Source organism: Arctopsyche grandis, chromosome 13 (genome assembly GCF_051622035.1).
Source record: "Arctopsyche grandis isolate Sample6627 chromosome 13, ASM5162203v2, whole genome shotgun sequence".
NCBI classification, from domain to species: domain Eukaryota; kingdom Metazoa; phylum Arthropoda; class Insecta; order Trichoptera; family Hydropsychidae; genus Arctopsyche; species Arctopsyche grandis.
Window position 1 is genome coordinate 27,218,686 of NC_135367.1, and position 19,729 is coordinate 27,238,414.

The 19,729-nt window shown below is 31.9% G+C and overlaps 1 protein-coding gene across 1 annotated transcript in view; it reads left to right on the top strand.

Moving 5' to 3' along the window:
* Positions 1 to 1,173: 1,173 nt before the first annotated feature.
* Ser (protein serrate) overlaps positions 1,174 to 19,729 on the top strand; it is a 214,087-nt gene continuing 195,531 nt past the window's right edge. The window contains 1 exon segment of the mRNA XM_077444705.1: positions 1,174 to 1,263. Within this exon segment, the coding sequence (XP_077300831.1) occupies positions 1,174 to 1,263 (90 nt within the window).

Below are 19,729 nucleotides of genomic sequence, written 5' to 3' on the forward strand. Positions count from 1 at the left end.
GCATTCCTTATGCTATATTTTTTATTTGATATTTTTACTTTATCTGTTATTATTAAATGCTAGTTTTTATGTTTATGTTCAAATGTATAATTGATGAGTATATTATTTTCGTTATGTATTAATTTATGTTTAATTGTTATTTTGTTTTTTTTTGTGTTATATTTTTTGACCATTGTGGCCTGTTATGCCACAATGGTCTGTTTAGAATAAATAAATAAATAAATAAATAAATATTTATAGTTTTAACTCTCATATGTATATATAAATTTCAAATTTGGCGTGTAGCTTCTTGTAGGGTAATACACGATATATATTGATTTTTGGCCAAATATGTCAGATTTGACATTTAGACATTTCCCGGCTAAAAGTGTATCTCTTCACTGGGTTTTATCTGCGAGATAAGTATTCAATAATAAGCTATGTTGTATCTAATTGTTAATATGATTTACAATAGGCTTACATACATTTAGTTTATTACAATAAGCTTATTGTATTTTGTGTTTATGTTTCCCGTCATAATGACGCAATGATGCAACTTTTAAATCACTATGGTCTAATTTTAATTTTGAAATAAATAAACGGGTTTTGAACTGTCACGGCGGCGTCTCACGCAGGACACTTTTCCGAGAAAGCTCTCGCCCCAGGGCGGCGGGGAAGGACTCACCACAGGAGAGGGGACAGAGGAGAGGCGAGCAAGGATACAGAGGAGATGAGAGGGGGATGGGTGGGTGGGGAGGGAAGGGGGGGGGGGTGTAGTGGAGGGGGGCAGCCGGCGGGCGGCGACCGGTCCGATAGAGACAGTCGCCGTGCGCCCGCGGCTCCGTTCAACCGGTTCATTGTGTTCTCGGCGACCGGATAACCCGGTTCGTATTCCCTGTGTCGTGTCGGCGTGTGTCGTGCCTTGTCGCCTGCCGACATTCGCCTAATTGTTCTATTTGTCTCGTCTAATTCGGCCCAATTGGCCGCGACGACAATTAGCCCTAGTTACTCTGCTGCAGAGACGCGCTGCGGTCTGTGTGTATGTGACGGATTATTTCATATTTTCGCGGTTTTTTTTTCGTCGAAAAGTTTTTCGCGGGTGTTTTTTTTTCTGGTATTATTATCATGTGTGGTGGCCGGTGACGATCGGCTCGTTTGTTGGATGACACTGGAATGACTTGATCCTGAGGGAATATGTGCCGGCTCGTTTGGCGGCTGCTAACTCGCAGCATGTCGCATGGACTACAACTGCAGTTCTTCCTGCTGCTGTTGCAATTGCTACAGGTACATTCAATGCATTCAAAATTAATACCAAATACTTCAGGAATATTTTAAGCATTTAACATTTTAAATAAACGTATAAATACACCGAAAAAACAAACTCAATAATATCTACGTACATAAATTGCACAAGCTATTTTCAGTGAGCTATATAAATGTATGTAATTTTACTGACCAAAAATCAAGCTAATTTACTAGCCAATTAAATACAGACCCTCTTTATAGTACACGTGCATATGTAGCATCAGCTTCCCATGTTCAGTTTAAGTGGGCTTTAATACATAGGTTTAACTGCAATAATAAGGGTTGATGTTTTGGTATTATAATTCCAATGTAAATTGGGCTTTTTGTATATTTTTTTTTGTGGTGGTATTGATTATGAATTGATACAGCATGTTTTTAAGGTTATACATAGATTGGTTTCATTCATAGTAGTTTACAAAATATAAAAGTATTTTACGAAATATAAATGGCAAAACAAGCGTGAAAGTTATATAAAAGTATTTGTTTGAATGAGTAGTGATTTTTTAAAACAAATTTAGCATTAGTTTTTTTTTGTTGAATTATATGATTGATTATATATTTTTTATATCTTCATTGTATGTATAAATGTATTATATCATAAAGAAAGTATTAAATTTGTATGTAAATATCTAAACAATTAATTTGTTTATTAAAGCGCCCATTTTTTGCAAATAATTCCGAATTCATATTATTATAAATATAAGTGTACAAATGCAATATTTTTAAGTGTTATATTATAATGAAATGCGTCATAATATAAACAGCATAACTGCAACTCAAAGTTGCATTCAATGACGGAAAAGTGTGTATGAATCTTTAAACCTTTTATACGCTTCAATTGAATTGAATTAATGTTTATATATTATTAAAATCACCATCAAAATATAGAGGAGGATATAAAACAGATTTTCAATAACCGTACAATTTATTCCATCGACCATTCGTACAAAAGCTCCATACAACAAAAAGCGTCTACAGTCCGTGCGTATTCGAACGACGCGAAAGCTCATAAATAATCAATTATATTTTAATGCGTATAGAAGCACTTCTCAAACAGCTCACTATATGTACATGCATATATAAACGAGAGTTGAAATTGAATTAGAATCGAGAGAGTGCAACAGAATGGGAAGGCAATGTGAACGAATGCACTCTCGCGGTAATTTATGCGCCCGTTTAACAATGCGCCCGAGGCAGGTGCAACACTCGTCTTTATTAGTGCAACAACACACCTATGCAACTCAAACCTCCAAACACCGGTACACAGTATATTAATAAAAAATATATATATTCACACGTATTCAATAATAGCTGAGAGTCGGCGATTTTATCGAGTTAAAAATTTTATTAGATTTTTTCAAGTGACTCCTTTGTACTTTAGCTTACTATAGTTTTTTTTATTTATTATTACTTGTATGCTGCGATAGTACTAAGCAAAAGCTGTTCTATAAATTAAATGTGGCAAACTATTAAATAATGTATTTATAATATAACTTTTTCATATGTTGAAAGTGCAAAGGCCTCGAAGTTGTTTCAATGCCGATTTAATTTTTATTTCTTCTATTTGAGACAATATGAAAGTCACTGGAGAGAATCTTTGCTTGATTTCAATATGATAAATGGAATTTTGTTGTTATTTTTTTGCAATTATTAATATTTCATTTCACCGAGCGTTGTTTTTCTATAGTTTAAATTGTCTTTAGAATGTAATACATTTATGTTTCTTTTTGTTATTTCTAAAAATCAACGGAGAAAGCAATAGAGAATATTTTAGCCTACAATTAAAAAAAAAATATATATATACTACATAAGTACTTACAGATAAAGGATAGGATTTTTTTATTTAGATTTTTAAATGATTTTTACTGTTTATAAACTTTTTTCGCCAATACATCTGAGCTATTATAATAGCTACTGATTCAATGATTATTATCTATTTAACGCATTATTTTTCTTGTGATTATTTTAGTATTATCTTACTTTAATGTCAGTGTATACAGCATAATATAAAAAAGCTCAAAAACATTTTTAAAATTCTAAAAGATGGCAAATAGGTATGTTCTATGTTTAAATCGCATATTTTTATACACTCTTATGTTTGTCTGATTTTATAAAATTGGATAATTGATCAAATGTCCACGTCAGAAAGTTTATTAATTCTGTAGTTACATAAATATCAATCAAAGCGTATTCTACGCGACTTCACCGTGTAATATAAAGCTTTTATTTATTTATTTATAAACAATAAAAATGCACCGTTAGAATTATTTTAAGATGCGCTAGCTTTTATTTACATAAATGTAATTAAACTGATATTAAATTTATTTTAGTATAATATAACTTTTCAATGCAAGATACGTACATTCTTCACACTTATTATAAATTCATAAACTAGTTCCCTCTTCTTTCATCAATACATAAAAGACATCAGGAAACCACCAAAATATATAGCACAATCTCCAAATACTACAATGCAAAACGGTAAATTGTCACGTGAGAGCAAAATACACATACAAACATTTTTCATACAAAAAAAAATTCATTGTCTGTATTTAGATAATCCATCGGAGAAATTTTTCCCGCATTATTCGATTACAAAATTTGCCGAAACGGTACAGAAGCAATGCACAAAACGACAACAAACATCATAAAAATAATTCACTTCGACCGTTAAAAGCACTCGACACGCCCACACAATATTACAAATCGACACTGCAATAAAATTATTTCCATACGAGATGCAATCCGCGTTGCATGTGCATTTTGACCGAGCATTATTATGCAACAAGGGCCTTCCGAACCTTCGGTATGCGACCTGCCTCGTCGAAGAGACATATACACATGACTCATGATCATCATTTAGTAGTAAAATTTGCCTATAGACAGATCCGTTGAAGAGAACTCTCATGCCAATTAAAAAAATGAGATCATCACGTGCACCCGAAAAATATAACAGAACGACACACGTAACATAATATATACAGAAAAGTCGAATTAATTCCACTTGTGTGTGTGTGTTTGTGTTCAAATGAGAATTTATATCTCCAATAAGACGTGCTCTAAATTTTCACACGATTGGTTTAAATATTAGGTTAGATAAATGCCTAATCAATTTATGTGTGGCGATTAGCATATATTGAAAATTGGTCGTATCGGTGATAATTTTTAATACGCGATTATGAACGCTGTGTGGATACGAATATGGAAATTGATTTGCATATTATTGCATAATATTTTGTTATAATAGAAACATCATTATATCGTACAGTGCTATTGATTTATCGATTTTTTTATGCGTGCCTACGTATGAATTGTTAACGGTTTATTTATTGAAAACAAAGCTCGTTAAGTATCGCCGTATTTTTAGATTTGAATGTTATTTTTCGTTATAAATGATATGCATTATACGTACATATATTATAGTATTATAAAATGCAGAATGTGAGTAGGTTGAATTAATTATCGCTTGATTGATTGTTGTATCAATGATTTTTTGGTAATTTTATTAAAAACAAAGTAGACGGCTCTTTTGTATTTACATATATATGTATATTTTATCAATAATTATTTATTATGATAGTTGAAATATTCAGATAATATACATATATTATAATGTATAGGTATAGACCGGTTGAAAGATCAGTATTTAATTTTTAAATTGAACAATTCCGCTTGAATTTGAACATATGAATTTTAAACCATGCGAATAAATTGAAAATAAGTTTATAAATTCACATATATGTTTATTTTAATTTTATAAATTCACATATATATGTATGTATGTGTGTTAAAATGAAAAAAAAAGTCATGCTGATTAAATAAACACCTATTTCAATTAAACAATTCCGCTTGAATTTGATCATATGAATTTTAAACCATACGAATACATTGAAAATAAGTTTATAAATTCAAATAATATTTGAATTTTATTGTACATACATATGTATTATATGTATATGAATGCAGTGCTTTACAAATTGTAGCTCATATACACTATTTATGTGTATTAAAATAAATTAAAAAACAACAATGTTCATTTAAAAACAACCATTTCGATTTCATCATTGTAATATTATTATAATGAGTTATTTTATTCATATGAAATATTTTAACCCCTGAAAATGAAAAAAACGTTTATTTGAATTATGGTTTTTCACTAGAGCTCATTTATTTTGTACCGAAAAATAGGATTTCGTTGAAAAAAGTATGAATTAGTTTGTTTTTCGAATAATGATCATTGATTGAAAGTAAATTTTTAAAATTCTTACAAATTCAATTTTTAATCCTCATGCACATACATATGTATGTATACTTGTTTACATATTTTATCAAGAATTTGGCTTTAAAATTACTTAACGATTATTAACATTACAAACCGGAATTAATCAAATTTACTGAATTCAAATCAGAATCAAATTTAATATTTAAATAAAAACAAAAAATATTTCAAATAAAATTCATTTGCTTTTATTTTCACTGCACACTAACGACCGCCATTACCTGCAATGATTTTTCATTGCAACAATTACAATCATCAGGTATGTTTTCATTATAATTCAAATCTTAAACCATCTTTAAATCTCACCAAACATCAGCAGAGATTCATTTATAATCGTCACGCATTTAATTGAACAATCAAAATAAAAATGCTTTGCATTTATCTTATACCTATATAATATAGTAGATACACACACAGCATTCCGATACAAAAGAATATAAACTATAATATAATAAGAGACATTCTAACGTATATTCATTAGTATATGTTCATATGTGCGATTTTAATCGATGTCCAAATTCTTATTCCTTTTTGTGTTCGAAATATTTGACCTTTCCTTTGTTCGCCTGTATTATACATATACCACATATATCTATGTATATGTTTGTGCTATTTTTTTTATTGTTAAAACTCGAATGATATTCCGAAGCCCAACAGAAATTAGTTCTCATACGAAATGTATGCATTTAGAACGTATTCGTAGGAACGTTACACATTCAAAAAACCGGACCAATTTATTTATTTTCATTTTTATTTTTCCTCTCATTTATTTCGATGGCTTTGTATATATGTATATGTATGTGTGTAGTTGTGGTATAGTTTTTGAAACAATATTTATCGTCGATTTTGGTTCGAACGGTGCTATCTATCGCACACACTTTGGCTCGGCGAACGATTCGATAAATAATTCCCGCGGACAGGTCAATTTTCCGGTTTTTGGTGAGCTGTGCACAGCTCGTTTTATGTCCTAGTTTTTTAGAAGATAGATAAATCACAACGGTCACATTTACTCTCCGAATGATATGGACAAATTTAATTTTGGACGCGTGGGTAGGTGCATGGGATAAAACGACGAGGACGTTTCCCCCGTATTGGAGACTGCACGGCTGTTTCGATTTTTTTTTATCTGTGTTCGAATGAATTTTAGAATTAGAATTAGGCCAGTTTTGAAGCTAAAGCTCTAATCTTTCAATATAAAATTTAATTTAATTTTTTTCTTATTACTAGTATTTTTTTTTAATAAAAATCAAAGCAATCTTCAACTGACCGTTTGTATAATACTAGTATGGTATGTATATACATATGTATATTAGGCAATATTGGTAGTTAAATCTTTAAAATACGCATGCTTTTGAATATGTGGGTGGACTGACCTGTTTATATTGACTGATTTTTGATATAATTTTCAGGCTAGTCAATTATGATAAGATCATTTTCGTATCATGTCTAGAAAACAGGTGTGATTTTTAATTTGAAAGATCATTGGTACAAATATTAACTTATTTAAACATGTTTCATAATAGGTTGATAGAAAAAAGTACCTAGTCGTTTACTAGACATATAAAAATTCAACGATTATATTTCACTATCGACTTAGCGGACACAATTGAAATCTCTATCGTGGGCCAAAACCTCGCAAAATGGCAAAGTTTCAAAGCGATCGGAAGAGTTTTAGGAAGGGAACATTTACCGTTGCTAGGGATTGCAAATTACCAGTCAAATTTCATTATCCGGGAAACGGTAAATGATTTTTCCTACTGCCGGTATACCTGTATTTACCGGTAAATGAACAAATAATTAAAAAAAAAAATGTCGTGGATTTAGATAATTGTATGTAGAAACTTCTCGTAAAAATGTTTATCTAGATTGAATCGTTAATAATTAAAAATAAGTCTCGGGTGAATAATGACAAAATATGTAAATGAATTAAAGCGAATTCGTTGTAATAAATGAATTAATTTATTTAATTTTTAACCATTGATATTTGTTTATTTAAAGTTTGGACCATTTGAAAGTTTCGATCATAATTGAAGCTAATGTTTGACTACATTTTTTTACGATTTGGTTAGTCTGTGTTGTCAGTGCAATTATCAATTTGAAATTGCCATATTTAATACTGAAACTAAACAAATTTCAAACAACCTAATCCAAAATACGCCATTTGCATTGATTATTCACACACTATTATGCAATAATATACCTGTTTATTTAATTAATTCGCAATAAAATAGTTTACGGTAAATACCGATAATTTTAAAATTCGCCGGTATTTACCGCTAAACCGTAAACCGGTATTGCAATCCCTAATCGTTGCACAAGTGAAACTAAGAAAAACCTTGAAAAAATAGGTTCGTCCGAGAATACTAAGCAATTTATTTGGCCTTGTCTTTGGTAATGCAATTTAAAAATATATTAAAAAGACTAAACATGCTTAATTATTTTTTTTGATGAATATTTTGTCATTTAAATAATAATTATTATTGTTGATGTTATTATAATTTAAAGTTACCGTTCAGATCCACACTACATATGTATGTACATATATAATACCATGAATATTTCAACTGGTATAATCTTAAATTTGATAAATATTTACATATATGTATTCCGTTTTGAATATTAAAATTGATAAACATTTATTTAACCTCGAGGTTATTGGATGCATAGTTTGTGAGAATTGTGAATTTTATTATTATTTTTTATACAATATAATATTGAAAGTAAAAGTTGTGAATAATCAATATATGTACATATGTGTGTATGAGTATAATTATCATATTTTTACAGTCGATTCGATTCCTATTTCGTGTGCTAATTCTTTCGAAATACAAATATATTTTTTAGATCACTCATTATTTGGTAATAATAAGTTTAATTTATCAGTTCCTCCTACATTTTATTACAAGGTTGTTGATTAAATTAAACGATCTTTGAGAATTTTGGGTCGTTTTGTATTCACTTTACAACCGTTGTGTCCGACTGAAAAATTCAGCCGAAGAATTTCGAGGCGAAAAAAATAATAAATATTTAATTATTTCGGTCGTTTCGACGACGCGCGATGAGTTTTTGAATCGCTATGAATATAAATGGTCATTTGAGCGACTTTTATATACGTATATATTATATGTATATATATAATATCAATAAAAATAATAAAATTTCAGATACGTCAACAGTCATTTAAAGTTTCGGGTTTGTGGGATATAAATATGAATGTCCTCAGAGTTGAATCAATTTTACCCCAGTCGAGGTCGATAATTTCCGATGTTCGTACATCGTATTTGTAGGAATATGAGGCGATGACAAAAAAGGATCAAAACGAATCTATTAAAAGTTGTCAATTAAAGCAGATTTATGGCGGCGTCCGTTCGGTATTTCGCGTTCGGAATTTTCGGAATGACCTAATCTATGCCCGAATTCGATATAAATAAAAAAAAGAGAATAGTTTGTGTGTTTGTACATATATACATACATATGTACGTACGATAAAATACGAAACCGTCACAATGACAAAGATACACTAAATTTTCGAATGGCTTTATAATAAGACGGGTCCGACTTGACACTCGATCGACTTGTGACTCATTTGATAAAAGAAAAAAAAACGCCATAAATTAATCGGTAACAGTATCTATGTATCTGCATGCGTACAAATAACGTGTCACAAATTTTAAGATTTTTTATGTCAAGTCAAAATAAAAAAATTGGACTATGGCGATTTCCGCAACAACGGGTTTCTTACAAAAGATTCTCCCAATATACATATGTAGTTAAAAAAAAGCTTTTTAACCATGCAGAGATGGGTTTTTCGCCGGTACAATTTATCTACATTAGAGTTACTAGTATAGAAGTGTTGTTTTGGGGTTAGCAAAAGAATAGGTGGACATTTAAGATCAACAAACTCAATTAGAGTCCAAACATGTATTAGTTTAAACTTGTTTTGCTGTCTTTAATTGAAAAGCACATTGTTGGCAAGTGAAAGTTTATGTATGGAGACATCTGGCAAAAGCTTTTTGGAAATTTTAAAGTTTCAACGAAGGGGTTTCCGGAAATTCTCGAATGCCAAATCCTTTTACATAATGTGCCTATTGTCGATCTGATTAGCGTAAGTCCTACGAGACTTTACGTCCTTACGAGTTTTAACACTGGACGTAAAATAATTTCTTTATTTTTATTGGATTATTTCTTATTTAACTATATAATATCATTAGTGTTTTTACCCGGCTTCGCTCTGTGTTTGTAATATAAACCGCTTAAACATGGCCAATCTAATATTCAACATTTTATTAAATTTATTTGAATAGTTTTATTTTATTTAAATTTATTTGAATATTCATTTGTTTGTTGTTTATTAAATTGAACCTCATGGAATCTACGAACCAAACAAACAAACATACATACATACAAAGTCTCTTTCGAAATTATATATTAGATCTGTACATTTAGATCTGTAATATTACTGTACGTTTTGATGTCCATAACATGACGTCGACAATTACTTTTATCGTCTAAAAAATATAATTTTCCATTAATATAAAATATATATACGTATTTCATAAATAAATTAATAATATCTACTACTTACATATTTTATATTATAATTTTATTAATGTAAATATTTCAACAAAACACGAAACACGAACTCAAAAAAAAGTCAAATTCTACTGACCGCTATACGCGCGAATAATGTTCTATTTCGCATGTACATTTTCGATTATAAATGTGCGCATTTTGATACGGATTAATGCTAATACATACTAACGGACTTGTTGAACACTTGATAAAGACGGAATAGTATTTTAACGGTTTGTTTTCCTTGTTTTAAAATTTTATTCCGAGTTCGAATCTCGATGGTAAATCTGCAACTTATTAAGTATACTTTTCTTGTACGTCATACTAGTCTATTTATTTTATTAATAGCGTAATTGTTTTCCGGCGTCTAATCTTTATTTGGCATCGTGTTGCCATTATGTTGCATTTATTCGTAATATTTTCTCATGGAGTATATAGAAAGATGTGAGATTACTTTGTTGCTAGGGATGGCGTTATTTTTCTGCACTATTTCGCTAACGTTTATGACAGATTTACAAATGCACCTTAGCAAATTGGATTGTCGCAATAAATTTTAACAATATAATACATATACAATTTCATCGAGATTTACATACAATGATGAAAATATTGACACGTGGTAGTTTTTGATCCACGTGAACCAATTGCATTCACTTGATTGGTTCACGTGGTTGTTTTTATTATTTATTTTTCTCTTAATTCGAATCTGTACATGTATGAGTCTACATATGTATGTATAGCGTTGGTAATTTATTTTGTGCAATGTAAAATCGAATCGTATTGCTTTTTTGGCGCGGCGTGTAATCGTTCGCGTTATTTGGTGTCTCTCGTTTCTCGTAGATTAATCGTTTCTATTAAAACCTTTTACCATAACGGGACCAGTGGCATTATACAGTGTGTGTGTATGTGTGTATGTATTTGTGATTGATGCCCGTATCCCTAACGCCTAAAATTCAATTTAAAATCAACATTTGAGAAAAAAAAATAAAGTAAAAAGCGCTCGGCGTAATTGATTCGGACGAGTCGAGAGCTTTCACGACCCAGTTCAACCCTGCTGTGAATGGACGAGGTATTTTGAACCCTCTTTGTGTAGATATGTACATATATATGTACATGTACTTGTACCTATGTACTTGCCGTATCTTGCCGTATTCTCAAGTATGTGATTCAAATTTTGTCCATACAAAGACTTGGTACTCTCTCAAAATGTGATACAGTACTATAGATATAATGTTTGCTTAATACCTATACATTATAGTGGTCAAAAGTGTTTTTTAACTATATATGTACATAAATGAATGCTTTTGAAAGAATTAAAATGTAATGCTCCTATACGTTTAAAGGAGAAAGCTTTTGATTGTTGACTTATCTGGCGATGTGATATGAATGTGAAAAACTTGTAATTTGTATGTAAGAATGCATCATAGTCTCATGTGTAGGAAAATAAGTATGCATGTTTGGAATGGCAAGAAGCGATCGAAAGTGTGAAAAGGAATAGATATTATGTATTTATGTATGTATGTATGTATATGTAAATGAGTTAAGATGTTAAAAATTGGCATTGCTGTCAGAAGAATTGGTAACAGACAGACTGGAATGCAAAGGAGTGCATTATAGAATGGTATCTAAGATGATGTAGAAGATACCAAATAGTGGATCAAACAATTTATAATTAAGGTCTGGAATTTGGAATTATTAAGGAATTTTGCTCATTGAAAGTTAATATGCATGATTTTTTATATATAGAGAATGGTTCGGTGATTATTCCAAAAAGCAGTCAAGTAAAAAAAGTCAGTAAAATCTCGATCATGGAACATCTGGCACCCATAAACTCCATCAATCGCGAAATATTGTACTAACGAGAATTCGAGTGCCAGATATTCCGTGATTGTGATTTTAGTGACTTGCGCGAGATCGCTTTTTGCGGAATAATCCGTTTACCATAGATAAAGTATTCGAATTGGTTTCTCTTTTTTTAATATTGTATACATATGTACATATATCTAATAGAAATTAAAATAAATCATTCCAGTGAAGTTGTGCAATTTCAATGACCGATATTCAAATTTTTGTATGATATTTTGGGCGTATCAAACCCCGTCTCGAAACCGATAGGTTAAAGTGAAATTGACTCGTAATAAATTTCGCAACAGCAACCGCACCCGAAACCACCACATATATTATTATTAATCGCCGTGATTTATATATTTATTAATTATATATATTTTTTTGACTTTGGGCGACTGGAGAGAGAGAGAGAGAGAGAGAGAGAGAGAGAGAGAGAGAGAGCAAGAACTTGTGGTGAACGTCATTATCGATCAAAGTTTTTTTTTTAATATACATTTATATATATATGTATACATTTTAATTTTCAATTATGCGGTTGTATAAGAGATGTAGTCTCATAATTAAGGCCATCGCTTACCAGAAAACGCTCTTGATAAACCTTCACTTCGACGGGGACTGCTTAGTACTAATTACGTGTACCATTATTTGGGTACAGCACGTGTGCCCGTACGATATATATACATACATATCTGGTGATTCACGTGGTGCTCTTTAATTAGAATTTCTTCTCTCATGATTCTTGATAACGTTGTCTTTAATGAATCGTGATGATGATGACAAATATGTAATGTGTAACAGGGTGGTCTGGTCAGAATTCTGACCTGTCGTCACAATGAACTCTTCTGGGATACCTATGTACATACATACATTTGTACGTGCGTAATAGAAACAAAGTCGAGTTAAATAAAATAAAAAAATGATGAAAGAATAAAAGAGGCTGAATCATTAACTAGCGCGAGTGGCATACTATCGTAATTAACCAGTAGGTATAGATGATGTCTCTTCAATGGCGCTTTGCCGCAAAAGGAAATCCTGCGATGCTGTTTAATTGTTTTCTTCGATCCATTGAAATTGAACTGGACGAGCGCGATTCAATGTCGTCTGTCCGGTTGTCCCACTCTGTCCCTTTCTGTCTGTGTGTATGTGTGTGTGTGTTGCTCGTCTATTAACAAAACTGCATTTATCCCATACAACGATTATTATCACCACAGTGTGTGGTTTTATTATTCATTTTTTTTATTTTTTGTGTAACAATGATTTGAAACGTCTTATGTGTCTCGGTAACTTTTATCTATCGATCGCGAGACTTTCTAACGGGCTAACGTTCAAGGGCAATGATGGAGTCTCGGTATGAAGTCATCATGCGCGGGCAATTATGATTAATCTATTTAATTAATTTATTACGGTCGCGACGAACTCACGATTTCAACGGTGGTCGCACAATGGATGCTGTTGATTTATTAATATAGTCGTTTGAAATAATGTACACATTTATAATGAGATTATGTGACAGTTTGACCAGGGCTGATTATGCGTGTGAACGTGATTATTGATTTTAAATTGTACATACAAACTAGAATTTACTTGGGTGTATGTACTTAATTTGAATTATAACGCTGTTTGAGCCTCAATTAAATGTATTTAATGTCATTTTTTTTATTTTCGGGATTAATTAGCTTTACTTGTACAATGATAAGTTTTCCCTTCCTTAATTGACTCTTCCGATAGTTTTGAAACTTTGCATGTCCGGGAAGCTTACTGTAAAACAAAATCGCCCAAAAACGGGAACGGAAACGGGAAAAACGGGAACGAGTGGCATTGCAACGCAATAATTTCAAATGTGTTCGCTGCCTGCATTTTTCTGACAAATGGGAACGGGAACGAGAACGACAACGACAACGACAACGGGAACGGGAACGGGAATTGCATGCGTTATTGTGGCATTGCAACGCATGCCGGGTTCAGCTTGTGTCTTATAAAATTTGTACCATAGGCTCTCATTATCTCTCATATAAATTTTTACTTCACTAATAGGTTATATAATGAATTTTAAAATGTTTAATATTATAATGTTGGTAATTCGATATGCATGCTATGGCCATCACGCTAACGGTTACTTTTTGACATCTCTCTGCTCAAACCAGTTGATCTTTGTTTTCAACTGTCTGATTTTGACTTTTTGGCTTGATTTTGGACTGATAGCGTCTATTCGGAACTGCCATTGCCATTGTTATTCGTCCGTTTTATTGGCGCACTCGTGCAGATTCACAAGGTGATTTTCGCCGTCCAATTAGAAATACAATACGGTTCATAATGTTCAATATCATGGTGTGTTAAACGAAAACAGGTAGCTACTTTGTCGTTTCGAATTACCGGAGAGGTAGGGCGTGTGACCAGATTATGATCTCGAAAAGCGATTTCGATCTTCCGTAGTACGCGAGACATTGTCCGTCGTTGGTCGTAACGTGACACCGATTAAATTCAACTGACCGATTAAACGACGGGAAAAAAAGCTCCAGGACACTGTGAGAGAGAGATGCACACATATACTGTATTGTATATAATATGTATGTACATACATTGTATTGTAGGTATTCGTGCGAAATGGACGAGGCTTGCGAAAAAGGATACGCGCGGTTCGAATGCGAAGCGACTGATTTGGCGTTGGCGCCATTCATTCGGATCGTTAAAAATACGACAGGGTTTAAATGATAACAACACGAAATCGGATAACAAAAAAAAAGTAACAACGACGAGTAAATGACGTGCGTGTGCGTATTCGAGTCGCGTACGCGTTTCGTTGGCGAAATTTTTGTCGATTTTTTGACATTTCGGTCGAATTATGCCAATTAAAATTCTCGATGAAATCGATACGTGACGAGTGTGAGCAAGCGCGATTATAATTGATTCGAATTAAAAAGTTTTCAATAAATCTGTGTCGATTCACGGCGAGGATATCGACGGTTGGTTGTTGTTATGGTGATTTTTCCTTGATTGAAGTTGAAGAAATCCCCTTAATGATGTTAACGTTGAATGGCGTTGGATTTTTTACAGTATTTATTAAAATGTATTTTTACGATTTATGAGAGGTTTCGTTTCGAATGTAACGATAATCATATGATGAATTTAATGTGTAATTTTTTTTATTGTTTATTATTCAGTCGTTATAATTAAAGGCAATATTATACATATGTACTACTCTGGAAAAGTTTAATATATATGTATTTTATGTGCATATAAATAGTTGGGGATTTTAACATTTGGTTTTTTATATAAGAATGTGTACTTCGTTAAAATTATTTGTTTTTTTATACAGCTTATTTTTTGGGTTATTATTAGTATTATATTTAATTAAATTAAATACGATGACTATTACTATACGTAACTATTTGAATTTTATCTAAAAACTATTGTAAGATTTACATAATGTTTGAACTCTGTACTTTTTAGTTTACGGCTATGGAAAATCATTTTTAATTTATGTTGCATAAGCCTATAAATAGCGTTCGAGTATTTAATGATAATGTTATTAAAACATTAAAATATTATTAGTAAACACATTGAAATATATTAAAGCAAGAGATAATGGGACTGAATCATCGGAAAGTTGAGAATTTCCAACACACGTTTCCTTATGTATTGTTTCTTGATATATTCATGGGGAAATTCAATTTCACCATTTTGTAATTTTTTTGACGTTGTTCTCCTTCCCGTGGCTTATTATTTTTTTACATGAGCATCAAGTAGGTATGTATTTGAAAATAAATGATCAATGTAATAATGATTTTTAATTAATATCCGAGTGTTAACTTTGGTAACGTTTTTAATTATACATTAAAGAATACGTCATAGTCTATTATATAGATAGGTAGATAGCTTTTTGATTTATTGACGTTGAAAATCAATCGTTTTTTTTTTGTTTTTGCGCTCAAACCGGAAGTGGAAACATATATTAGTATCTCATTATGTATATACATATATACAGTGTATCCGCATGCGTACACATAAGTTTGTACGATACCGAAAATAATATACATAGATTCGTATGTAAATTTACTATTAAACGTCTAACGCATCTTACATATAAAAAAATAATTGCGCGTGGATTATAAATGTCGAATTTCACACTTCCTTTCGTGCAATTTGCTCGCGAACTTTCGTTAGACGGGTCGCATATCGAAATCTCTTAACGTTCGATATCTTCTCATTTTATCGATTTGTATATAAATCGTTGCCACCTTGTACTAATCTAAATTTTAACGGCTTGTCGTATTAACGCTCCTCTGGAGATTTCTCTGCCCCATTCTCTATCTCTCTCTCTCTCTCTCTCTCTCTGTCTTGTTGCATTCGTTTATGGTCGCCATTACGAGGTGATGAAGCGAAATTATCCGGTTGGGCGGAGCCGCGTGTTTCATTATCCGATCGGCCATTGTAAAATTTTACGATCCTTTTTATTATTTAATAAGGATAATACGCGCATGGGGCGAGACTACATTGTCGAGTACAAACCGCCCATCACAATGTGAATTGGTTCGATTTAATGCTGGGTGTGTTTTAGGGTTGGCCTCGGATCTGGTTCGAAAGGTTAGGCTGAAGGTTTGGTAGGTCGAAGGTTCGAATCTCGTCTGTATAATGTTGAAATGTGGTCTGATTAGATGTATCAAGAGAATGCTTGTTTTGGAAGTATCTTAGGATTATTGATAGTTTTTTTACTTATTCTATGTACGTAGTAACAATAGATGAAGTTTTGTGATCATGCAAAAATTCAAACTCGAGATTTTGACTGATTCGAACTCAGAATCGATCACTGATCACGTTTTCATGATCTAGAAAAAATGTGTGTGTGTGTGTCTGTGTATTTTGGGGATTTTTTGAACACCTTCATTCCTATCGAACTGAAACTTAGTATCGGTTACTGAAATTCTTATCGATACGACGTAAATTTTTAAATTGACCGGAAATGGTACCTTCCCTTATAGGTGTCCTCTTTTTTTAAGTTTTTGGATTCAGTTATTTTATTTAAATTGAGGTTATCTTTTAAGTGAATGAGTTCTTATTTTATTTTGTTATTTTAATAAGGAAATTATTTGAATTTAAATTTATTTTACATACATATAATAGGAAGGCCTAGCCGGTAAACCCCAATCTTCTTGGCCAATTACAAACATCGATATACAATTTTTAGAATAATTTTAACAAAGCATAGAGACGTCTATGGATAATTTTTTGATAAATTTACATTTTCGGAGTATTTTTTTCTTATAAATTTGCGAGGCATTAATGGATCACTTAATTAGATATTTTTAAAAATATAATTAAGAAATTAAATAAGTGAATCTACACTTTGATGACAAGGTTGTTACGTTCGTTACAGCCAAGGTGATCTATCTACCGGTTGTTTCTATTTTTATTTCGCATTTCTTTCAGCCATAACAGGCTTAGATTAGGGTTCGAACGTAATGACGTTCAATCCGGGAAAATTGGGATTTTCACATGCACGCATGCGCAGATCGCAGGGAGATAGTGGCGCGAATTGCGAATGTGCACTACGCGAATGCACATTTATTTATTCGCCACGAACGTGCACCAACTGCGAATTCTCCCTAATATAAATGCAAATCGACCCGCTTCGAAAGGGGAACGGGTCGCGCAAGAATGCACGACGGATTAATTCCGTATTCTGATGCAAAAGATCTTCATCTGGCGGGGATGCTTCACCAGCTAACAAGCACTCAAACTAACTGCTTCCTAGTTGAATCGCTTCAGATGCAATTTTCTACCTCTTGTAATGTAAACGTGTATATAATCTATACATAGTTGGCAAAGTGTGGACTTGGACTCCTATTGGATGACGATTTTCATTACGAATCTCGCAAATAACTCAAATAACTTTCATTGTTTGATCATAATGAAAGTTTCTAAAAGTAAACGTACACATTCCTCTGTGGAAAATTATATATTCCGTGCTCAAGATTCATATTGTCTATGACTTGTTTTACTGTGAATGCTTGAAAGTTATACCGATCCATTGATTGTTGACTTTTACAATTTGCTAGACAATTCACCTATACGTATTTTAAAGAAGTAAAATTTACCGTCTATAGAAACAACATCTGATTATTGATTTCATTACTAAATTTTGGCACAACAATACTAGATTTTGAATTAATGGCTGCAAAAGCCAAAAGTCTGTAAAAATTGCACATATTATATTTTTAAACGCCAATATCTCTAAAACGAGAGAAAGCCAGCAAAAAATATTGTCATATTCGAATTTAATGGGTCAGATTAATCAGACTCCGCTCCGGTAAGTAAAAAAAGTGCTATTAGTAATTGTGTATTTTTTGTTTAGCTATCTACATGTGTGCCGTTATATTTGAAAGTGGCATAAGTTCACTTTTTTCTTAATTTCGAGAAATTTTTCGCAAAACTTTAAACATAATTGTAATGTGTTTATTCTGCTTTTCCGAGATTCTGGACATATCGAATTTTAATAAGTGATAACAATTTGTGAATATAATTAAACAGAAATAGAGTTTATGGAACTGAAAATTGGACATTCGCCACTTTTAAATATAACGACTCATATATGTACATATATGAAGATTAGCCACTTTCTAGCACTTGGAAATTTATATAAAGCAATTCTATACAACAGTTTTATTTACTTTGATTCAATTGCATACTTGCAATAAAATTTTATTATATAAATACGCGGCGTATAAGAGTAGCATACCAAAGGGGCTATAAAATGAAGTTTAATGTGTTCGACGTTGCAAATATCCTTGCTGAATTACATACATATTTATTTCGTATGTGAACAACTTTTTATACGGTTAGAGGACCGTATGTACGTATGTATGTATGTACATAAGTCGATTTTTCTTCTCCGGTGTGTAAATTGCATTTTATTGCAGACTGCAAAAACATGCAGCTTCTAACCTATTTATCGAAACAACTGATGTGCAATATCGATAGAGGCGCCACGTCGACGTGCCCCGAGGCAGTGTGCGAATGCAACTGTTGCATTTATATTATTTGATCTGTGTGTTTGTATGTATGTAGAAGAAGAAAAATAAATTAATCGCATGCTTGCGAATACGAGGTTGGTGAAATATATTTATATGTAGTGAAAAAAAAATAGTATATCACAGAGTTAAACGGTCGCATTTGCGATTCAAGGCGAGCCGGCGCTACTGGAGCATTCTAATGCAAGGGACTCCTCTCGATTGCACCGTGAGTGCATCCGTGTTATGAATTAATCATCGGCACCATACTGGGACATCTCGGCGAACTTGAAATCTAGTTTAATAATGTAGGGTAAATAATATAAGGCTGGTAAATGTCTCTATCCCCCGATCGCATATTATATTGTTCGGAATTTTGTTATATGTACATATGTACATATGTACATATGTCTTCGGATGAAAAAGTCATGAGACTGAGCTCGTAAATTCATCGAAATGATGATTGTATATGTTTGAGAAATCAATCAAGTATATGTATGGATGTCAAATTGAAAGTTTAGATCGTATTGTATTGTCATGTGTGTAAATTTTAGTGTATATTTGTTGAAGGATTTGCTATTGATCTCAGCAACGTTCAAACTTTTTGGCTTTTTAATAATATGTATATAGACTATTATGGCATTTCCTATACTAGATATTGAGCTATACATATTTATGTACTTTTTTATTATGTACATTCATAAATATATACATAATCTTTTGAAGGTTTTAGACGTAT